Raw genomic sequence first — 25,087 nt, forward strand, 5'->3', positions numbered from 1 at the left:
GCTCTAATATGGTTGTTTTTCAAGATGGCCCAACTTTGAGGTTGAATAACTATTTTTACATGTGAAAAGTGTTGGATTGATTTTTATTTTTTCTGGAAAATTAATAGATCACTCTGTAATCCAGTCAGTCATGGCTGGAGCAAATCTAAAATTAGCAGTTGGATAAGATCCAGCCACAATTGATAGGATTATGTAGTGATTTCAAGTCCTGTATGAATATTTAAGACTCAAAATTCTTAGGAAAAACTATTTTAATTGCAGAAAACTCTGGACAAATAGTTTACACTGGTCATAATTTGAGTGGGATGGAGGCTTGAAAATTAAGGCCTGTCATGGAAGTCTGGATGCAGTCTTAACTTCAGAGTCAATATAGTCTCTAACATGGTCTCCAACCTCCACTTAATCTAGATAACAGCCAACTGATTTCCCAGAGAGGAATTGTTTACTGTGGTATAAGGGGTACTGCTGCCTACTGTGATTTAAAAAGTGGGGCAATTGGAGCAAGTGGGAATTTAAACTACATATTGGCAAAAATAATTCCAAAGAGGGAGAGGTCTCTCGAACAGGAAGGTGGAAGCAACATCAACTAGTCATTCAAAACTGAGTTGAAAAAAGCATTTAGGAACGTACTTGACAATCCAGCAATGAAATGGAGAATAGTAATCTCTTTCCACTAGACTTGTGGACTGCAGAGTGAAAAGCTGAAAGAAGAAAAAATAGCAAAATAAATGGTTACGCATAGGGTGGAGAATGTATTTGTGCATTTCTTTTGGTTGCCAGTCTTAATTAAAGTTGGTTAATTAGACAAGTAGGTGAAAAAAACTTGTTCCCATTAAGTTTTGCATGTGCTCTTCCACTGAACACCTGTTCCTGTGTTTCAGATTTTGGTGTGGTTGAGAGAAGTGGAAAATGGCATGCAACCTGTAGGGAGTGAAGGGGGGAATTTGAAATTAGGGGCCCAGACTTGTGTTTCTACTGCACCAATTTTAGCTTTAGACGTTTAAAGGGTGTAAGGAACTGCATTCTTGACATTATTTTTAATCAAAGTTAAAGATGATATCTGTAGCAGGGTAAACCAGAACCCTGGAAGTCAAGTCTTGGCAAGTCAAGGAAGGAGAGAGATTTGAGAAAATGTTTTTTAAAAAAAAGTATTTAACTTATTTAATATTAATTAATATTTTTTCTTTTTTTCAAGAAATGTACAAAAGCTATGCAGTGCAATGAGGATGCCCAGCACTCAAATTAATAATTACATACACTAAGACAAAGGAATGCAGACATTGTTATCTATTGCTGTCAACTTCTAGCTTCTGGTTTCTGACACAAGAAATGTCTGGCTTTTAAAGATGAATGTGTATTCGTTACAAATGTCATCTATAAAATATAGGTTTTTGTAATGACATAACATAACCCACTTACATGCAATTCATCCACGTAACACCAAACTTGGTACCTGTAATTTTTTTTACTGTGTATTGGTTAATGGATTGGGATTTTAAACCAAGATTTTGCAAATAGATCATCTTTGTGTACCACTGTATCTGTGCAGAGCCCCATTGATGTAACTGAAGAAGAGCATTCCTAGAGGGATCCATGTGTAGGTTCTAGCCCAGTGGTCCCCAACCTTTTCGTCTGGTGGGCGCCAAACGAAGGACCATGGCGGTGGTGGAGCATCTGCCAAAATGCTGCCGAATTTCTGCGGCGTTTCAGCGGCGACGCCTCTCGATGACGTCACTTGTCGGCGGCAAGTGGCATCATCGAGAGGCATCGCCGCCAAATTTCTGCAGCGTTTCGGCAGCGACGCCTCTCGATGACACCACTTGTGCATGGATGTAAAAGCTTATGAGAAATTCATATAGTATCTAAGTACTGTTACTGACTAAACACACAAGCATGGCTCACATAAAAAGAAGAGTATATAAACACTTATGTATATTGGCGGGAATAATATGGAAGCATTGATTCCTTTCATTAACAAAATCATTAGTCACTTGCAGAAACCCTTCAGTTGTGTTCATCTTTAGATACTGTTGCATGTTTCTTTAATACGTCATCTCAATATATATTTATCATTTTTTGTTTTTTGGCGAAGTCTTGCAGTGAGAGAGTTTCTTTGTTTGGATGATCCACCAGGTCCATTTGATAGCCTAGAAGAGAGCAGGGTAAGTGCTATCTAATATCATGTGACAAAAACAAATAGTAAATATAGAACAATAATCATGTTTGTTTTTAGAATATTGTAAAATATTGGCGGAATAGAATGTTACAACTAAGACATTTGTTTCCCATCAGGCATTTTTCCTGTGTAGCTGGGGTAGACTTTCATTCTTCATAATCAGAAAGCAGTAAATGTTTATGCTTAATTCTAAAACTGACCAACCATTTTTGAATGATCTGGGCCCATTAATAATCTTTTGTCCTCTTCTATTGATAAAATGATCCCTAAATGTACTTTGTCCCCAGGGGTTGCTACAGCATACTAGTTGTTGGCACACGTGAAGTGGGTAAGAAGATAGCTAGAGTGTTAGTGGCAAAGGTCTAGTTTAGAGTATGACAAACTACAGGATAAAGTTACTGAAATTGTATGTCATAGTTGTACAAGGTAGTTTTCTGGCTTCACAGTAGCATCGGCAAAGTCCCAGTCAGCAGGACTATTCCAGGTGGTGAACAGATGGTTAATCCAGGCCATTTACATTTAATAAAAGAATCGCATGTTTCTCACCTTGAGTTACTTTGCAGATAAAATAACTCTGATTCAGATTGAGCTGTCTGTTGTGGCCACAGTCTTCCCTTGCTTGAATTTCCAGTCAGTGAAAACTTCAGCAATGCTTTTTGCAGGGAGCACATTACTTTGATGCATTGTAATTTATGCTGTCAGTTTGTTTCTGGATGCAGTCTGAAGTGATGGTCGAGACCTATAAAGCCATAAACAAATTGAGGCATGGCTGTCCAAAGCTATGGCTGCATTGGGGAATTTTAAAAGAATCTCACTGGTTCAACTGAACTCATATTAATGCTGGTGGAAGCTAGAATGTAGATGCAGCTCCTTCAGCCAGACCCATTTTTACCACCTGAAGAAACTTGGAACCCAGCTTCTGACCATCTCTCTCTGGGCATTGTTGTGTACATCTTCAAGGATTCAGTGTATCATTTTGTATAGTATACACTTTCATTTAGAGGATGGTGAAATCAGTTTTCGTGTTAACCATTTGATTGTAAACTCTGAGGCCTGGTCTACACTAGGACTTTAATTCGAATTTAGCAGCGTTAATTCGAACTAACCGCTCAACCGTCCACACCAGGAAGCCATTTAATTCGAACTAGAGGGCTCTTTAGTTCGAATTCGGTACTCCACCCCGACAGGTGGAGTAACGCTAAATTCGACATGGCTAGCTCGAATTAGGCTAGGTGTGGATGCAAATCGAACTTAGTAGCTCCGGGAGCTATCCCACAGTGCACCACTCTGTTGACGCTCTGGACAGCAGTCGGAGCTTGGATTCTCTGACCAGCCACACAGGAAATGACCCGGGAAAATTTGAATTCATTTTCCTGTCTGGGCACTTTGAATCTGACGTCCTGGCTGGACATCGGGGCGAGCTCCGCAGCACCTGCAACGATGCAGAGCTCTCCAGCAGAGGAGTCCGGCCAATCCAAGAATAGAAAGAGGTCCCCAGCATGGACAGACCGGGAAGTCCTGGATCTGATCGGTGTGTGGGGCGAGGAGTCTGTGCTGTCGGAGCTGCGCTCCAGCAAGCGGAATGCAAAGACCTTCGAGAAGGTCTCCAAAGCAATGATAGAGAAAGGATACAGCCGGGATGCAATGCAGTGCCGCGTGAAAATCAAGGACCTGAGACAAGGCTACCAAAAAGTCAGAGCGGCAAACGGACGCTCCGGAGCCCGGCCCCAGACATGCCGCTTCTACGAGGCACTGCATGCCATTCTAGGTGGGTCTGCCACCACTGCCCCACCAGTGACTGTGGACTCAGTGGATGGCATAGTGAACCTGGACAGTTCCTCCTCGATGTTCGCCGATGGGGAAGATGAGGAAGGGTCTGTGGAGGACGGCGCAGGCGACAGCGAACACAAAACCGCTTTCCCTGACAGCCAGGATCTCTTCATCACCCTCACAGAGATCCCCTACCAACCCTCCCCGGCCGTTAACCCGGACTCTGAATCAGGGGAAGGATCAGGCGGTAAGTGCTATAAACATGTAAACATTTATTTTTTTATAAAACAGGTATAAAAAAATAGAAATGCTATATATAAAATTTTCAATGAAAAACTATACGAAAAGTAGGTCCACACATATAGGGATTGAACAATAATCCTCCAGGGACAATTCAAGAAAGGTCTCATTTAGGTCCTCGAAAAGCCTCCGCAGGAGGTTCCTGGGGAGAGGTGCCTTGTTGGGTGCTCCGTGGAAGCACACTCTTCCGCGCCAGGACATCCTTATGTAGATGGGAATCATCGCCTCCACAAGCATGGCCGCATATGGTCCTGGTCTCTGCAGGGCTTCCCTTAGCATCCGCTCTTTGTGACTCCGAGGGACCCGCATCAGGGTGATCTCGTTCATGAAATGCTGTATCTAATTAGGGCAATTAGTGTATTGTTACTGTTGTGAATGGTTGACTTTTACTTTGCATAACAATGACCCTCGCTTAACAGCCACGTGTTGTAGACCACATAGGAAAAGCATACATTGATCTTTCCCGTGCACTGGCGGGAGTGGCTGGAAAAGTGTCAGAGTATATGATTTCCAGATTGCCTTTAGCGGGAGGGCACAGCTATCCATTAACTGATAAGCAGAATGTACTGTAAGGCTTACCAGGACTGTCTGCTAGATGGATTCAGCTGTCTCTCCCCACTTGTCCGCTCTCCTGTGCAATGCCGCAGCCAATGAGAGCGTATTCCGAAATCTCGAACTTGTCCTGAGATCTCGTGAGACTTGTTGCCCTGTATGGTCTTGTTCAGAGAAACTGACTAGACTGTGTTCACTGTTCGCAAACATGTATCTGTTCAAGGAAATCAGTTACTTTTCCCATCACACAGCTTCAGCTCTTTCCCGGACTGTCCCGGCATCCCCCTCGCAGAGGCTGGCGCAGATTAGGCGGCGAAAGAAAAAGACTAGGGACGAGATGTTTGCGGAACTGATGGCCTGCTCCAGAGCCGAGGCGGCAGAGCAGAGACAGTGGAGGGAGACCCTATGTCAACAGCATCGCACACACATCGAACGGGAGGATAGGTGGCGGCAGGAAGACCAGCAGGCGACTCAAACGCTGCTTGGCCTAATGAGGGAGCAAACGGACACGCTCCGGCGCCTTGTTGATGTTCTGCAGGACCGCAGGCAGGAGGACAGAGCCCCCCTGCAGTGTATCTGCAACCGCCCCCCCCCCCCCCACCCAAAAGTACAAGACGGAGGGGCGGTAGGGGCCGTGAGAACTGTCACTGCACCACTGCATAGCGCTAATGTACCACACACCTCTCACGCTATACATTTGTAGAAGTGCTTCCCTTACAGGCTCACCCAGTCCCAAATCCAAGTTTCATCCCCCCACTGTGTATTAGATTATTAAAAGCTGTTTGCTGTTATTCACTGTTTCGGTCACGTCTTTCGTGTCAGAGGATTTTTTTGTGTATGGGGGGGGGGGATTTATAATTGCACGGTATAGCCTACATTACCAGGGTACAGACTTGGGGGCATGATCAACTGCAGGGCACACACACACTGCAGTCAGTAGGCACCAGGGTCACTCTGTGTGGTGTATGCTGCCCCGGGTCATTCTGTGATGTGTATGCTTGTCCAGGGTCCTAGCGCCTGCCACCCCCTTAATGTTAAGGCACGCTGCCCTTACCATGCACTTCCACTGTAGCAACGAGCCTCTCTGCTGCCCTGAGCCCCAACAAGAGCCCTCATCCACGGACAGATACTCACCCTTCCCCCTCACCCCTTCCTACGCCCAAACCCGCAGCCCACTGCCGTCATCCAAACCCCTATCCAAAGAAGGCACCACTCGCCCCTTCCTGCAAACCCACCCCTTCCTGCAATCCCTCCCCTTGATGCACAACCACTTGCAACCGTCCCCCACCCCAGAGACCTATGTAGGAGCAGGAGGATGTCATTCCTCTATGGAACAAGCGGTCTGTACATCAGTGCACACCGTGCCCAGCACAGTATGCGTCCATGTTTCAACACCTGAACAGAAATGCAAAGTAAAACAAAGATTTATTAATAATGAGTGTAACAATTATTTTGCTTTAAAACGTGCTTTGGAAGTGGGGGAAACTTGGAGAACGGGGTATGTAACCGCAGATCGAAATCGACACATACAGACACAGGCCCAGGGTCAGTTTCTCTTGAAAGCAAGTGGAGAGTCATAGGTTACCCTGCTCTCCGAGGAAACTTGCTTTCAAAGCCTCCCGGATACACAGCGCTTCCCGCTGGGATATTCTCTCAGCACGGGTGTCTGGCTGAGCGTAAACTGCAGCCAGGCGATTTGCCTCAACCTCCCATCCGGACAAAAAGGTCTCGCCCTTGCTCTCACAGAGATTGTGTAGCACACAGCAAGCAGCAATAACTACAGGGATATTCTTTTCGCTGATGTCCGAGCGAGTCAGTAAGCTCCGCCATCTCCCCTTGAGACGTCCAAAAGCACACTCCACCACCATTCTGCACTTGCTCAGCCGGTAGCTGAAGAGTTCCTTCTCTCTGTCCAAGGCGCCTGTATAGGGCTTCATGAGCCAGGGCATTAGCGGGTAGGCTGGGTCCCCGAGGATCACTGTAGGCATCTGCACATCCCCAACCGTTAGTTTGTGGTCCGGGAAGAAAGTACCTGCCTGGAGGTGTTTAAACAGACCAGAGTTCCTGAACACATGCACGTCATGAACCTTGCCCGCCCACCCAACGAAGATGTTGTTAAAACGTCCCCTATGGTCTACCAGTGCTTGCAGCACCATTGAAAAGTAGCCCTTTCGGTTAATGTACTCACTGGCCTGGTGGGCTGGTGCCAGGATAGGGATGTGAGTCCCATCTATAGCCCCACCGCAGTTTGGGAATCCCATCGCGGCGAAGCCATCTATGATGTCCTGGACGTTTCCGAGAGTCACTACCTTTGAGAGAAGTTGCTCAACGATTGCGTGGGCTACTTGAATCACAGCAACCCCCACGGTAGATTTGCCCACGCCAAAGTGGTTCGCTACTGACCGGTAGCTGTCTGGCGTTGCAAGTTTCCAGAGGGCTGTGGCCACTCACTTCTGCACACTCAGGGCTGCTCGCATCCGGGTGTCCTGGCGCTTCAGGGCAGGGGACAGCAAATCACAGAGTTCAAGGAAAGTGCCCTTACGCATCCTGAAGTTTCGCAGCCACTGTGATTCATCCCAGACCTGCAGCACTATGCGGTCCCACCAGTCCGTGCTTGTTTCCCGGGCCCAGAATCGCCGTTCCACACCATGAACTTGACCCATTGCCACCATGATCTCCACGGCGCGGCGTACCCTGCTTTGTGAGATGTCTGCGCCACTCTGTGAATTCCTGTCCTCACCGCGCTGCCGGAGCCTCCTTGCCCGATTTCTCAGCAGCTGACTGTGGAAGAGGTGGACGATAAGGTGCGAGGAGTTGACAACGGCCATAAGTGCAGCGATGATCGCAGTGGGCTCCATGCTCGCAGTGCTGTGGCGTCCGCGCTGTAACCGACCAGAGAAGGGCGCGAACAGATTTCCCGCCGGAGCTTTCAGGGAGGGAGGGCGTGATTGACGGTTCAATGACAACAGTTACCCAAAAGCACCCTCGACACATTTTTCCCCCAGGAGGCATTGGGAGCTCTACCCAGCATTCCAATGGGCAGCGGGGACTGCGGGAACTGTGGGATAGCTTCCCACAGTGCACCGCTTCCAAAGTCGACGCCAGCCCCATTACTGTGGACTCAGAAATTCGAATTAGTGTATTTACTGTGGATACACAAATTCGACTTCATAAGGTCGAATCCACAAATTCGACTTAAGTAGATTCGAAATAGTCTTGTAGTGTAGACAAGGCCTGAGGTAAAAACAAACCATTTTTAATAATGCAAACTAATTGAATGACTAGTTCATGCTCATTAAACAAGCATTGTGTTCATAGTGATAATGATCATACACATATTTTCCTGATAGGTATCTCAAGCTTAGATTCTGTTAGTGCTAATCCATCTTCCTGCAAGCCTAAGAATTTGCATAGTACACTTACTAGTGTTTAGTCCCATGCAGATTTCATTAATTTCTTTGGGCAGCAGGTATGCTGTCTTTAGTGGAAATCCATATTCCAGGGTTATTTTTGTACCCATTTAGCACAATTAACAGCTGCTTTGTGAAATCTTAAATCAGTCTGTACATTTTTCTTACTTTGTGGACTATTTATGTGACAAACATTTAGGTGCATTAGTCTAACTGTTCATACACTTTTGTAAGGAATTTGTATAAACATTTTACACTATTTGTACATATATAATGGCCAATCTCTAAACCCTGAATACTCTGACCTTCTGCAAAATACAACAGAATCCACATAAATGGCTTCCTGAAATGGAATGCCTGGGTAATTGGAGTCATTGTTAGGGGTTCACTGAAAATTTTCATTGTGAAGGTTTCATTGGGTGCTGTGTGTTTTCTGGAAGACTATTCCTGCTATGAACAGGTGTGAACAAAACTCATGCTAAACTGACAATTTGTTTCTAATGGCTTAGGTAAATTAAGGTGAATTTACTATACCATAGTCAATGAGATGAATTAACTTTTAAACCATGAAGTAATGTAAAATCAGATGTCTTTTCATGTATAGAAATGTTTTTGAATTGGGGGTACATTGTGTTTTGTTTCAAATCTATATAATTGTAAATATTACCACCAATTTCATTAATTGTTATTCAGCGATGGACTTGTATGTTGAAGCAAAATACAGTATCTTCCAAAACATATTTTTACAGGTGACTTTTAGACCTCTGAAAAACAATAGAAGTGCTGACACTATCTTAACTGTAGCATACAGGTAACTTCACTAATATGAACCATATTATTTTTTACTTTAATAGGGCATAGCCCTGTCTAAAATGTTCACATTTAATAAGTCCAGTGAATCAATAGTTAACTGCATGTAATATAAACCAAAAAGTTCACCTCTGAGTTGGATGGTTTCATTATTTAGTGAAGACATATACATTATTAAATCAGAAGTGCTCATTACTGGTGGCAGACTTACTGCTAACAGTAATAGAACAGTAGGCTAGATGCCAAGATTTATACCGTATCCTGCACTAAATGGATATATAGCAGTTTACTTTAGCCTTACACATTAAAACTGGAGCGAGTTCACTGAAATTCAGTAGGGTATACATGCAAGGATTACATTGCAAAATGGGGGCCTACTTTGTCAATCCTGTATTTATTTTGCAGTTGGTTAAATAAATGTCAGTGGCATGACATAGCAAAAGTATTTCAGTTGTGGTATGGTGTAATAAAGGGTTCAAAGCCAAGTTGCATCTTTTTATTAAGGACAAAAGTACAACTTTTAAAGCTCACTGGACAGCTCTTCAGGGGATCAATACAAAGAAAAGCAACTATAACCCTGTAACTATTGTACATTTTTTAAAGAAAAGCCTTAAACTCAGTCCACTGTGGTGACAGGCAACTAACCTTGACATTTTTTTTTTAGGCTTTTTGTGAAACTTTGGAGGAAACTAATTACCGTCTCCAAAAAGAACTTATTGAAAAACAAAGGGAAGTGGAATCATTGAAGAAATTATTAAGTGAAAAACAACTTCATATAGATACTATAGAGAAGAGAATTAGGTATGTTGTGGCTTCAGTATTTTCAAAATTTCACAGACTGATACTAGTAGCTATCCAGATACATCAGTCAAGTTGCCGCGCAGAAGGCAGTGTTTTAAATAATGCTTTCTCAGATATGGAGGGGCTAGCTAAGGAAATGTTCTGTGTTTGGTTTTTAAATCATTTAGAAGTTATAAAGTTCCCCTATATTTGAAAGCCTTTGACATGGCAAAATGATTGCTTGATCTACTCTTGTGGTTTTTTCTCTTCTATTTCATATGTGTTTATAGTTTTAATTTTGTTGCTGTGAGGTGCTTGGTATGCTGCAGCAGATAGACAATTTGTGGTGCTGTTTCAAAGCTCTTTAAATCAAAGAAAAAGTGGCAGATCTTCATAATAAAATTTTATTGTGCATATCTGCTAAAGTGTGCAGCAGACCCAGGGGAGATGATGTTGGAATATTGAGAGTTCTGCAGGACCTGCTGAATCTATCATTCTGGAATTTTTATTTGGAAAGGCATGAGTCCTCACAGCCATGTTAGGAGCTTTAAAAGCTCTAGGGATGTGTACTATGGCATATACAAATTCACTAAAACAATGAATATGGTGTTGGATGCATGACTTGAATTTAGTCATTAACACAATAAGAAAATAGTTTGAGGAAATGTTACTGCAGCTATTGCAAAACAAGATTAAGAAAACTCACAAACAAGCCACCAGTCACAATAAACAAAGATATAAATATTATGCTTTTTATAGCTTAAATTTCAACCAGTCTTAAAATATACGATATTAAGATTGTTTTCAAACAAATTTTAAATGTTTCCCATCCAACTACAGTTTCTTCTTTTCATAACACTCTACTTTGAAAACAGCTTTACCTTTTTTAAAAAAAAAAGGTAGGAGTAAGGATTGGAGATGTTTGTATGGGTAGGAAAAGAATAAATTTGAATTGGAGAGAAGAGATGGAGGCAAGAATGAGAAGGAATTAATGAATAGTATGAAAAAACAGCTTTGTACTTCATTCATGTTATAATTAAGTGCCAGATGGAATATGCTCTGGGGACAATCCATATTCTCATGGCAAAATATCAATTTTTAGTCAGGATCTGTAGTACAGGAACTTGCCACTGACCTAGTAACTTTTGTCCCATCACGCTTCAGGAAAGACCTGTTGCCTTTCTATGTTTCATTTTTAATGAAACACTATCCTACTTAGGCAAACTTGTGAAAAGATCTGTGTGTTTGTTATATCTACCAATACCACTTATTTTCTGTCATTGGCAATTTTCTATGGCCTGTGTTGAACAGGAGATCAGACTAGATGATCACAATGGTCCCTTCTGGCCTTGGAACCTATGAAGGAGAGCCTTAAAAAATATTGTCCAACATTCATCTGCATTTGCTGCTAATCTCTTACCTGAAGTCACAGCCCTCTGGGGCATCAGAACCATTTTGCAATTTGAAAGACAGAGGATTAGCTTCAGGTGAGGAATAAGCAGCTGGAGCAGATGAGCTGTTCCAAAACAAAAGTCTTGTGTAAACTATGGAACTTTCTAATAATAAAAGAAACAAGAGGGGTAAGTAGAGGGAATGATAGTTGTTTCTAAACAAAATGTCCATTTAAAATGAACCATTAGTGGCTCTTCAAGTGTTGATTCTAAGTGTTGAATGTTTTGTCCTAAATATGTTGGTTGTATTCTACATAAATGCCTCTCTTGAATTTGATGTAGGGATTTGTCTTTAGGAAATGGGAAAACGCGCAGAATGTCAGGAGAAGAAAGCGAGTGCAGTGGTGAGGTGGAGTCTTCTGCAATAGAAGCAGATCAGGGCGCCTTGGGAGATGACAGCTGGTAAATGCAACTTAATGTATTTTAAGTTAAAAAAATAAAGTACTTGATTGTATAGACATACTACTCATCTTTTTGCACAAAACGGTTTACTGCACAATATTAGCAGCTGTACACCGTGTTTGATATGGACCCTGGAGAAGACTAATAGTTACCTAGTTTTGCAAATGTTTTGCAGATGGCATGAAATTAATACAGAGCAACAAACTGGTTTCTGTATGACATACTTATTGATCTGTTGTTGCAGCTCTGATAAAGAGAATCATGAGACGTGTTGGAGTGGCTCATTGGCTGAAAACTCTGTACCAGAAATTGAAGTTGCTGAAGTAGCATATACTGCTGATGAAGAAGAATAAATTAACAGCAGCTGTCATTACCTTCAAAAGTTTCATAATTCTTGGGACAGACTATTTGTAGGTAAAAGCATGCAGTAGCTGTAAAGAATTTACAGCAAAGAGCAAGAATGCACACAGTTATTGTTTACATAAACAAATCCTTACAAATTATTCACATAGGAAATATATTCGTTGCTGCTTTGATTCAGTTTTTATCCAGCCTTTATATATTTAATATATTATACAATCTAATTAGGGCTAAATTCAGCTATGCCTAGATTCTTAAATACTGAACACAGAAGATCATGATGATTTGCTAGGGCAGTGATTAAAGCTACGTATATGTAGTCACCAATCACATGTGACATGTTATGTATTGCATGTTGCTACAAATGTGATCTATTTAATGTGTTCATCTGTTTGATGTTTGTTTGTTTGTTTTTCAAATTCTTATATAGCCATAAATTAATGCTCATTGACGTAAAGATGAACACAACTTGGGTTTAATAAGACTATAGGAGCTACCATGTTTTTAAAGTTCTAAATGAAAATCATTTCTCTGGAATTTTAATGCAATAAAATAAGACTTGCAGTGACAAAAGAAAAGGATTAATGAAATGGGATTATGATTGGGCATTTTAATAAAACAAACTTATAGTCGTTGCTGAAAGGAGTGCGCCATGGAAACCCAACACATGATGTATGTTCATCCCATTGTAGCATGCTGTAATAATTGATTTAGTTCAGTAATGCATCTTTAAAATCCCACACCTTTGTGTCACACCCACTTAATGATCAAATCAGTAATGTTGCCTTTTATCCATAACACTACCTCTTACCTTCTTGCTAATGCATACATACTTTGGTTTTTTTTAAAAAACCAATCTAGATTATATGTAGATGACTGAATGACTTGTAAAAAAAAAAAAAAAAAAGCCATATTTTTTCTTCACGTTTCATAATTAGGTTGAATCTAGTTGCAATGTATTTTTGTTTCAATGTATTGTACACATGGGAATAGTGCTACAGAACATTCTATAGCCTATTTTTCAAAATGTATTAAGCCAAGTGATGCACTTTATAATAATTAAGACTTGTTTGTGCCAAGTTCAATTGGCTAATTTCTTTTGAGAAAGGGGAGTTGCAGGGAGAGAGAGGATTATGTTGTGCCTTTTTGTATTTTACTTGTTCATTACTACAGAAGTTTGCTATAGTACTGTGGGTCAGCTTTATGAAATCTTTCATACAGCTTGTTTCTGTTCTGTACATATTTACTGAAAGTGCCTTGTTTTCCTCTGCTCTTCTAGTGGGAAGAATTCCCCCCCCCCCCCCCGCCATATCCCCCGCCATATCACTCACTCCTTTGTTTAATGCTGTTAATATGCAGTGTCTGTGTGCTGGAGTTTTCAAAGCTAACTTTGTATTTCAGGCTGTATATATAATCTTTATGCAGAACTTTATGAACCCTTCTGAGGAAATAAAACTACAGACATCACATCAACTTTCTTTATCTGTTGGTAGAAAGATTTTTAGTACCTTGTGAGAGAAAAGTATAAAAATCTGTCTGAAAGACAAATCTGCAGTGTCTCTTATGTCATACCGTTGTTCAACTTCTAGTCTAAACTCAGTCATTTTTGTACCAAAATTTAATATCTGCATGAAAATGTAGGAATGCTGCACAACATATCAGAAAACGTACTGTACTTCTACTGAAGGTAAAATAAAAAGTGATTTAACAGTTGGAATATCCTCCTGGGATAGCCTGTAAGGCATCCAGAGAATTCAGTACAATTACTGACTTCTGGTACAATTTACAATTACTTATCTTTTTTTGATAACTTGTCGTCAAATCCCTTGTTTAAATCACTTGTTTAAAAAACAGGTCTGAACTAAATGTACTAAAATAGTATTGGTTTTAGGATTACAAATGTTTTAAAAAAAAAAAACTTGAAAGAATTTCACTGATCATTTAGACAACTCTATTTAAAAATTCTCCACCTATGTTAATTTTCTGTCTGCCTTTACCCATTTAATGAATATAAGGCTAAATACAAAAATTTTACAAAGCAGTTAAATGGGAGGGTCCAGAGTTGTGGGAGGAGATTTTGTTTTGCCATGCCCTCTGTAAAGATTGTAGTACAGTAGAACACCAGAGTTACGAACTGACCAGTCAGCCACACACACCTCATCTGGAATCAGAAATACTCAGGCAGCAGCAGAGACCCCTCCCCCCCCCCCCCCCAAAAAAAAAAAAGGCAATTGCAGTACAGTACTGTGTTAAACATAAACTACTAAAAAAAATTAAGGGAAAGTTTTTATAAAAAAAAGTTTTGACAAGGCAAGGAAACAGTTTGTGCTTGTTTCATTTAAATTAAGATGGTTAAAAGCAGCATTTTTCTTCTGCCTGGTAAAGTTTCAAAGCTGTGTTCAGCCAATGTTCAGTTGTAACTTGAAAGAACAACCATAACGTTTTGTTCAGAGTTACGAACAACCTCCATTCCCGAAGTGTTTGTAACTGTGAGGTTCCACTATATGCCTCTGTTCTTATAAACTGGGCTTTAATTGCCATATCTTGTGTGCAGCATCTATTCCCTTTGAGCACACTTCCAGTTGGTACCTCTCAGATACTTATGTGGATTGACACAGTAGGTTTTTAAATCAATTATTCATACAGTGCATTTGAAATGTATTGACTAAGGCTTCCTTGTAATATTCAGACCCGGCTAAACAAAAAATGCAATTTTGTGCGGCAAATGCTTAGTATCACCTCATGTAAATAGCATACAGTAGGGAACTTCAGTGTAGTTACACCACTGATGGAAATACAAAAGTAATTCCTTTTGGAGTTGTGCAACACAATGTCAGCTTGAACATCACTGTTAGCTAGTTTTTATACCTATTTGTTTCTCTAAAATTCACTCTTTTGTAAGGTTCTTTGCAAGCTCAAATACCATTCAATACCCTTATTTCAAACATTCTGATTCTAATACAACAAAAACCAGCTGGCAGTGGTTCCATTCATAAGGACTGAAGTGTGGATTTTTTTGATTGTTTGTTTGTGCTCTCAACAATGGATGCAGCACACAAATTGAAATCCGAGCAGAGTCAACTAATTAGATGGATTACAACCCAATAATGCCCTTGTCTCTGTTTTGCCAAAGTTGATACATTGTATCATCTACTCCAACCTGCAGGTTGTTTTCTATTAACATTGCCAAGCCCATATTGCTCCCAGAGCTAATATTCTTCCTTTCTGCATTAGTGCCTGACTACTCTTTCCTACCTCAACTACCTCATGCTTATTTAGTGAGTCTTGCTTTTATTTCAGACTATTTCTCACCTTTATCCATAACAAGTTGGATTTTTATTTCTATCCTCTAAAGTATTTGCAATCCCTCCCAGTTTTGCATCTCTCTAATTTGATTAGTGTACTCTAATGGGCCTTCTAAAATAAATGAATGAAAACACTGAACAGTATTGAACCAAGACTGGATCCCTCTGCAACTCCACTTTGTGCCTATCCCACTTTGACAATGAACCATTAATTACTATGAGCAAAAATACTCCTTTGGAGTCTGCTCAAGGGAGGGGAGCAAATGCACGGTGAAACCGGGGCTGAAAAAATGTACAGGCGAGTGGAGCCATGCAGCATGATCCTCCTTACAAGCTCCTGCTACCTTCCCTATGGCTCATCTGTTTGGAACTCCGCAGCATTTGGGTGGCAAAGTCATAGAATGGGGCAGGGGGTAATAAGATGCGGCCACTTTAGGTGGTAGGCTCTCTGAAATGACAATTTCTGAGAATCTACATGAGTGCACTGCTTAGAGCAACAATAAATTCCATTCCCAGTTTGGCTTCTACTTTCTCTTTATTGGGGTTAGTCCATAGCTTCAGTCCACAACCCAGTAGCAGTATGGCCAGCAGTTGGCTGTGTATCTAGGAGAACTGGTGGCAAATGAAGCTTTCAATTCAAAACTTCATAAATGTTTTCCTGGGTTTTTGCCTCCATGACCATTTTCCAAATAGCCCGAGTTACCAGTGCATGGCGAGTTCTGGGAATCCCTGCACAAGTCCAGTACCTTGAAATCTCTGCAACTGGGACCAGAGTTTTTGTTGTTTTTAGGGATTGTCAGGCTCCATCCAGTGTGAAGGCCAGATCACATAACCCTTCCATGTAGTCATTAATCTCCACGTGGGGTAGTGTGTTTGCTTTTCCTTGGTTTTCATGCCAGTCCTGCTTTGACTTATTTCCCCTGTCTCTTCATCCTTTTTCTCTCTGTGTATCATTAGTTCACCTGCACCATCCTGGAGCTATTTCCTGGAGATTTCTGAACAGTGCTGTAGGACACAATGTTCATGGTTACGTACTTCACTATAAAGCTTGAGATTTGACTTTAAGAAGTTCTTAGTTATCCTGGCCTGTATCATTACATCCACATTTCTGTTTCTTAGTCTTGGACACCAAATAATGTGACCATCCAGAGTAGATGGAAACAGGTAAGTTCAGTTAAATCCTACAACATCCTATAACAAGTCCTGTTCTGGGTGAACAGAAGTTGGAAACATTCTATCCAGGTGAGCAAAGCTTTCGGCTGGTTTTCTTTTCAGTTTTGATTTTTATCGTCTTTCCTTTTAAATTAGCAGGATTCAAATGTTTGTTCTTTCTAGCAAAGACGAAAGTGTTTTTGTCTGTCTGCCCCTGCTCTCTGTAGCTCCGCTTCAGTTTCCCTCTGAGACTGAGAGGATGGATCAAATGTTGCCAATCATGATAAACTCTTCCCATGATATTTCCTTTATCCGTTAAATGTAGCCTTTTATATTCCAATGGGATTAGGTTCTGCTGTATGTCATAGTTTGTCATTCAGAAACCTATACCTGAAATCCTGGAGTTTCTTTGTCTATAAAACCTTAACCCTAACTCTCTGGGCATTTGTTTTTATCATGTGCTGCTTTGTCACAGCCATGTTTGCTGGGCACAGCTCTATATTTGGCTTTTTCTTTGTATCTGTTTCAAGGAAAATAACCCAAGCCAGGGCTTTTAATATATTTTAGAATTTGTAATCCAAAAATTGACCTACCTTTTTTATCTATGTGAGCATGATATACAGTCTTATGAGTTTCCCTACAATGCTTTGTGGTATTTTTGAAAAAGGCCAGTACTTATGTACAGCTCTAGTTTAATAAACAAAATCCTCACCCTGAAGAAATTCTAAATGATGTGATCTTTTAAAGTTTCTCATTTGAGTCTGCAGCTGATCAAACCATCTCACTTATGGGAAATAGTGTGTACTGCTAGCAGCAAGTTCCTCCTGTTAGATTTCAAACTAGTTTATAACTGCATTTTAGACTCTAACAATCTTGGACAATTTTGTTATAGATTAGAGAGAAGAAAATTTGTCTCTTTAAATTTTGCCTGCTGTTCCTAAAACACATTCAAAACCCTTCTAAAATCAACCATCTCTCAGTCCCAATGCCAAAGTGAGACAGTTAATACAGAGAAATATGTAATAATACCCCAAGACACATTATTTATAAAGCAGCACTTTTTCCGTTGGTTCGCACAAACACTGCAACTACAGTCATATCTACAATGTCAACATATACTTTGATTCCGAAACCAAACAAAGGAGCGCCACAAGATGGGGCTTTATGCAGGCTGCCTATGCTTGAAGCAGAAAAGGCTTTTGAAAGGAAGTGTTTTAAATTGTCATTTAAAGGTGGTATGGGAGGCTCAGGCAGCTGTGGAGGAGGAGCAAGTATCATTATGTATGCCTGCATTGTAGCTCTGCTAAATAGCGCCCATTGAGTATAAATTAAAGGGCATAAGGGGAAGAAATTTTGCTCCCATTGTCACTCTGAGATCTAATGGCAGGTTTGGCTTAAAATTAACTTGTCCTAAAGAACAGCTGGCCCTAAAATTAAAATTCTTGCATAGCAAAGTGTGTATAGGAGGTGTGTAATTAAATCCCCACCCACAGCAAGGCTTCTGTTTCTTCTTTTACCTCACTTCCAAGCACAAAATATTCTCATTTCTCCTGTCCCTCCTTTGTTTGTGTGCATGGGTGCACTCATATCAAACCTGCAGCTACATGTATGTATTGCATGACAGACCAGGTAATAGCATGCTTGCTTTTTTAAACCCTTCTCATCCCTTACCTCAGCCCCTCCCCATCATTTGTTGGGCTAGACACTGGGCAAACAGAGCAATAGATAGTCCCACTGCAAAGATTCTAGTGCACTTTGAGGCTTTGTAGAACTAATCCGACTGGTCTTTGGGAAGAATGAGCCAGACAAAAAGCCAAGCCCAATGAGAGCCATGAGAAGTGGGGAAGATATTCAGGCCCGGCCAGACTGAGGTGCTGTGATGAGAGAAGCTCTGCTTGAGAGGGAAATTTGAATCTGTCTTTTCCAGTCCCATCACTATTAGCTGTGCGTGGACCACCACCTTCCTTTGGGTGAGGGACACTTCTGGCCAGATTGTACCCTTACGCTCCAGCAGCCAAGTCTGTGGGGGCAGCAGGGAGTGCATTCATCCCTGGCTGACACTTGGCCTTGTGTGCACGAGGGGAAGTTGGTGTACTAACCACCATGCCTAACTCTGTGTCTGTGTTACTTTTCCATTTTAAGACCTCCAGAGTAAGGCTTTATCTACATACAGCACCCAGTACTATGAGGTCTCATCGCGCATAGGAGCTTTGGGTGCTACCATAATCTAAATGTTTATTAATAATAATAGCCTGCACTTGTATTGTGCCTTCCACCCAAGCACCTCCAGGTGCTTTACAAACATTAGTTTATTATTATATTCCCCACTTGGAAGAAGGGGTAATTGAGGAAGAGGGAAATTAAGTGATTCACCCAATGTCACAGCACGTCACTCTGCTACTGCTGAATCTGTAGCCTGAACAGCAGTTAAAATTAGATGACACAGTGATGTGAGGAAACAGTAGTCTGTGTACAGGAAAATTGTCCTTGGAAATCTTGACTGAATTTTAAATGTCTAAATGTTCTTGCTCATAAATTATTAGTTTGTTCTGGATTTTATTACTCTCTCACCTTGTAGAAGAAGATTAAACCTAAAATGCCCTTGCCTTCTCCTCTCCATCTGGTGATGGTTCTACAGACTAACAAGAGTGGCACAGATACTTTTTCTGTGATGTTAAGAATGACTCTATAGACCAAATACCCTTTAATTATTTCTGTTTCCATTTATAATTACACGGGTTGTCAAGCATTGCTCATCTGGCTTGTGTGTAATTGGAACAGGTCGTGTATTGACGTTTTAACATCGCATTACTGTTGGCATATGTAAAACTTTTTTAAAAATGGCTTAAGAAACAGTTGTCAGCTATGGCAAATTCCCTCCAGGGCTTCATGACTCAAACATCCTAGCGCTCCTTCCCTGCCTTCATGTCTAGGTAATCCTGAACACGCTCAGTGAGGCTCCCAGCCAGGTTTTATGGTAGTCAACACATGATTTTAAGGGCTCTCTTCTTTTCCTTCTTCTTTACTTACTATTTATGTAACAGGAGTACTTAGAGGGCCCAACCAACACTGGTGCCCTATTATGTCAGGTGTTCTACATGCACATACCGAGAGAGATTCCCTGCCCTGCCCTTGCTGGGGTCAGTTGACTCAGGCTTATGGGGTTCAGGCTGTGGGCTAAAAATTGCTGTGTAGATATTCTGGCTCGAACTGGAGCCGAAGTTCTGGGACCCTCCATTGTTGCTCAGCTCTAGCTCTAGCCCCAGCCCAAACGTCTACAAAGCAATTTTTCAGCCCAGAAGCCTGAGCCTTGTGAGCCTGAGTCAGATGACAGGGCCAGCCATGGGGGTTTTATACCTCTGTAGGCAAACCCTAAGTGCCTTGGTTCCTCATCTGTAAAAGGGGGATAACAGCAGTGCCCTACCTCATGGACATGGTGTGAGGATAAATACATTAAAGATGGTGCAGTGCTCAGATACTACAGTGATGGGGGCAGGGAGCGGCATATAGACAGACAAGCGGCATATAGACAGACAAGCAGCATCTCAGTGACCTAGGTTCTTTTTAGGATTAGCCACAAGCAGCTAACATATTAACATGGTTTTGGATACACTTATTGTCCCAGTCTAGACCTGGCCTTGTCCAATTCTCTTCATATATAGTTTAAAAGAAAAGAAATTTTGGAAGGAGTCAAAATGCTGTTATAACTGAGAAGTTGACATCCTAATGGACTTGCTGCTGCTGCTGCTCCATATTCTAGGGGGGCCTGCACCTCCCACAAGTCTGATCTGGGTTACCTGATCCTAATTCTAATAAGAAATAAACAGGCAAAAAGAAGCTCTTGGGGTTCAGTTAAGGATGATCAAATCAATAAACAAACTCATGTGCAATGAAGGAATATTAAGCAGTGAAAACTTGAGCGTGTCGGTTACTAATTAACTTTAGATTTTACACTTGAAAGAGTCTGTACATGCAAAGAATTCCCCTAGATGCTGCCAGGCATAAACATTCTCTGTGTAGAGCCTGGAAATATTTAAATCCTTTATTTAGCAAAGTCATTGCGGAGGCTGATGTTTTCAAACCCGGGTGTCTGAAGTTAAGCACTTAATCAGTGGCCTGATTTTCAAATGAGCATCCCTGGCTCCCATTGCAGAGAAATCAATCACAGAAGAATCAGGATAGTCCAAAAGTTAAGGGGACGGATTATTTTCCCTCAACTGTGGAGTTCTCAGCTGTTGGCTCCTGCACCTACTGCTCCACCTGGCACGGGGAATGGTTGAGGGGAAGCAGATCTTGGCACAGGAAAGACTCCAAACCAAGGTTTCTAGGCCCAACTCCTCAAAGGTATTTAGGCTCTGTACTTCCACTGAAATCAATGGGAATGAGGAGCCTAAATACCTTTGAGGATCTAAGCCCTAGTGCTGTTCGGTAGGTGTGATAAATGAAGGGGGGGGGCATAACTCCCTTTTATGGACACCTAGCCAGCCAGTTAGCTATAAAGTCCCTCTCAGTGGCTGTTCTCTGCTTGCTTTACCTGTAAAAGGTTAACAAAGTTCCCCAGGTATGGGAAAAGGAGTGGGCACCTAACCAAAAGAGCCAATGGGAAAGCTAGAACTTTTTAAAATGGGGGCAGGGGGAGAACTGTTTGTGGTTCTCTGGGAAAGAGCGGAGACACTAGGGTGACCAGATGTCCCAATTTTATAGGGACAGTCCTGATTTGTGGGTCTTTTTCTTATATAAGCTCCTATCCCCCACTACTCCTGTCCTGATTTTTCACACTTGCTGTCTGGTCACTCTAGGAGACACAGAGCAGCAATGCTGTAAGCAACTTTAAAACCAGGTATGAAAAAGCATCAAATTGTACCTCAACCCTACTTATCTGAAACTCCAAATGTGTAAGTAGATCAGAAATGTTTAGAAAGACATGATTAGGGTTATTTCTATTTATTTTTTAGATTCCTCTGTGCTAACTCCAGATGCTTTTGTTTTGCTTGTAACCTTTAAGCTGAACCTCAAGAGAGCTATCTTGATGCTTAATTTTTGTAATTTGTTTCTTTTAAGATCTAGCAAAAAGCCTAAGTTCCAATGTATTTCCTTTCTTTTTGTTCTTAGTCAATTTAACCTTGTTTTAAGAACAGGATTGAATGTTTGTGTCCCTAAAAGGTTTGTGCATATGTTGTTTAATTAGCTGGTGGCAACAGCTAATTTCCTTTGTTTTCTTTCTCAGCTCTTCCCCGGACAGGGGTGAAAGGGCTTGAGGGTGCCCCCCAGGGAGGAATTCCCAAGTGCTCTTTCCTAGGTTCAAGGGTTTTTTTTTTTGTATTTGGGTGGTGGCAGCATTTACCAAGCCAAGGTCAGGGAAAAGCTGTAACCTTTGGAGTGTAATACAAGCCTGGAGTGGCCAGTATTAATTTTTTAAATCCTTGCAGGCCCCCACCTTCTGCACTCAAAGTGCCAGAGTGGGGATTCAGGCTTCACAGTAGGCCACAGAGCACATATTTTGGGCCAGAGCCTCAGCTCACATACATCCATATAGCTCCATTAACAAGGATCTGCCCTGTGAGTATTAATGTTTCTTTTGTGAAATGTAAACAATAGGGTGTTACTAAAAGTGTATTATACAATATATAGGACACGCCTCACAACCTAGTTAATGTTGCTAGGACCCGTCACATCTGGAGTTTCTGGATGTGTGGTTGCTTTTTTTTCTAGGTCAGATGAACCCTGAACTAATGCAAATTAGGATTATTTTGCTGACAAAGCTCCCAAACTATTGGGACCCCGATGTTTAACTCCGGTTTCACCCTCAAAAGTAAGAGGTGATCATTGCCACCTGTGCTCAGCTATTAAAGTCTGAAGCTATTTTACTTTACTCTGCAGCCCACATGTAGGTTAGCAGTAACCCAATCAATCCATTTAATCTATTCCCCTCGCATGCACAATTTCTCGCACGTACTTTGTTTTAGCAGCAGTGATCTGAAACAAAATGAGGAGACCCATTGGATCGTTGGGATTTAACCCTGCCCTGGCTGTATGCAGTGTTGTTCCCGGGACACTAGAGAAATCAAGTAGGTGTGGTAACATCTTTCATTGGACCAACTTCTGCTGGTGAGAGACAAGCTTTCGGGCTTACACAGAGCTTTAACCATGGTTGGCATTGAGTTTTGGCTCTAGCGTTTAAGAAGGCTGCCCAGAGGGCTGAGAGGAGCTGTGCAGATTATTAGCTAGAGCAGAGGCTCAAAGAAAAAAAGGTTTCAACAAAGTTTTAAGCTCTGCCACTATCACCATTTGTAGCCTTCAGTAAATCAGATCACTTCTTTCTGTGTCTGTACCAAGGGGATATACATCTTACCTCCCTCTCTCTCGGGTAGAATGAGGATCAATTAACACTCATAATTTGTGAATATGAAGTCTTGTTTTGCATTTGGCTGTTCTATTCTATAGATGCCACGCACATATAGTCCCTTTAAAGCCTATTTCTGCCTGACCACTCTTGTCCTTCATGGAGAACATTTTACATCCTTTACAAGGCATTTCTGGCACTGTAATACATTTGGATGAGGATTTTTTTAAGAGATACTGCAAGAATTCTGAGGTGTGACAAAATAGTCTTTCAAGCAAATTAAAATTAGCACTAAGGAATTCAATAAACCATTTGTCCAGCTGTAATTAAAGTTGGGGCTGGGAGAATGAAAGCTAAGGGTAACCATTTCAAAGTGACTTCGCAGCCTAGGCTCTCAAGTCATGCAGGCACTTTTTAAAAAAAATTCAGCCTGAAAGTCAAGGAATTAACTCATCAAATCTTGGCCAGGTCTCAGATGCTTACCGGAGGGCACCCCAGCAAACATTTGCATGGCTCGGTCGCCTCTTTGCACACGTTAAACGTGCAGAATGGGAAACCAAGCAGGGATATGGAGGCAAAACAGGTCAGTAACTATAGGCATATTTGAGCTCTGAACCAGAAAACCTTTTTCTTTTTAAAATTTACATTCCTACATGTAATGCCCTTTTCTTTGCCAGATGATCAATTAGTGAGATTGAAATAAAGTTCTGTCTGAAAGCAGGAGCCTGCTAAGTGGATTTCAGTCCCCCAGTCTGTTACCATTCCTATGCTGAATACAGAGCTCCACCTACCGGCTAACAAACTCCTTTCCCTCCAAATCCTATGCAGCCATGACTTTGGTGCAGCTTACAGGACCAACCTGCTTTGCAGCTTTATGATGACTAAGGTGTTGCAAATTCAAAGAATATGTCAGTCATTTTAAACAACCCAACTCCATATCCAGTAAATCCTGGCTGACCTAGATTAGTTCAGTATTAATTAAACTAATGATCTCACGCCAAAATTTTCCTTGTGTTAGATTTAACACAAATAACAACCTAGGGAGTGATGTAATACATCTGAAGATTTAGAGCCCATCTAAAATATGTACCATTTAATCTTTTCAGGAAATAGTACTGAGTGTAGGGATCCAGCTGACTCCCATTTGACTTAATGGAGCTTCCAAATGATACTTCCCTCCCCCTGATAGAAGAGCAGATTCTAGGTTTTTTTTTCCTTTGATTTCAAGTAAGGAAAAGCACTAACAGCACTGATAATTTAGTGCTCTCAAGGCCATTGATGTGTTTTTTCAAATAAAAAATTACTCTGGAATCTTTAACCTCTCAATTATCTTCTGAAATTAAACCAATTTCATTCCCACCAGCTCACAACTACCTGAGTGAACAAATAAGTATGTTAGTTGCAACATGCTGCGATTGAAATTGATTTAAGAAAATATTTGGTGTGCATCTAAGATTAGGCTTGCGATATTAAAGGTCTTTTTAGAAAAAGCTTCCCAACTATTTCCTGGCTTTTAAAAAATTAGCAAAAGTGCTTACGTCCCATTGATTTTTCTCTTCAGTGCCTAAATCACTTTTGCAAATTTTACCCCTAGGGCCTGTGAGCATAGTGTTAGCAGGACACCTTTTGTTTTTCATTGTTGAAGCCATCAGTAAGAGTGTTAGAAACTAGCAACTTTTCTTAGCTGTTCTGTTACCCAGCCCTAAACCCTGGTGTTAATTCATCCATTCTTCACATAGAGCGGGTGTGTTCCATGTAAATTATTCCTACCACAAGCATTTACTTGGTGCCCATCACTATGGTATTAAGGCTTGAGAGATTCAAGTTCTTGGTGAAAGAGACTAAACACGCTCCCCAGCTGCTTGCAGCTTTGTGAGTGAGCTGGGAATCCAGGATTTCATTAAGTGGGTAAGGCTGGGAAAGAAGATTGCCATGGAGAGCAGATTCCAGCTGAGCAGACCCACTCCTAAGAAAGCTCTGCCCTCAGCAGTAGAATTACAGTACTCAGTGAGAGATAGGAACGGCCAGACTTGGGTTTGTCTCATTTTGAACCCACTCAAGTAACGCGAGTTCAGAAGCTCAACTCAAATATTAGCAAGTATGAGCTTTGTTTAGGAGAGACTGTGGGAGGGGAGTGAGGAAAGGAGAGAGAGATAGAAAAATCTCATTAAAAATATGCACAGTATACACCTACACACCAGGCCTGGGCAATTAACACAGCTATGTTAAAAAAGCATTAGGGTTGCAAAGTGAAGAAAGTCAAGAAATGACAAACT

The 25,087-nt window shown here is 41.4% G+C and overlaps 1 protein-coding gene across 8 annotated transcripts in view; it reads left to right on the plus strand.

The window, feature by feature from the left end:
• Positions 1-13,560, plus strand: part of SNX16 (sorting nexin 16) — a 52,596-nt gene extending 39,036 nt beyond the window's left edge. For 7 of the 8 annotated variants that reach the window (XM_045007454.1, XM_045007452.1, XM_045007455.1 and 4 more), the window contains exons 5-8: positions 2,093-2,162; positions 9,683-9,819; positions 11,532-11,651; positions 11,896-13,560. In XM_045007454.1, coding sequence (XP_044863389.1) covers positions 2,093-2,162; positions 9,683-9,819; positions 11,532-11,651; positions 11,896-12,004 — 436 coding nt within the window. In that variant the 3' untranslated portion in view covers positions 12,005-13,560. The remainder of the gene's footprint in view (positions 1-2,092; positions 2,163-9,682; positions 9,820-11,531; positions 11,652-11,895) is intronic. The other variant, XR_006577362.1, reaches the window with a different exon arrangement.
• Positions 13,561-25,087: the final 11,527 nt, after the last annotated feature.

The sequence above is a fragment of the Mauremys mutica genome, chromosome 2 (assembly GCF_020497125.1).
Source record: "Mauremys mutica isolate MM-2020 ecotype Southern chromosome 2, ASM2049712v1, whole genome shotgun sequence".
Lineage (NCBI taxonomy): Eukaryota > Metazoa > Chordata > Testudines > Geoemydidae > Mauremys > Mauremys mutica.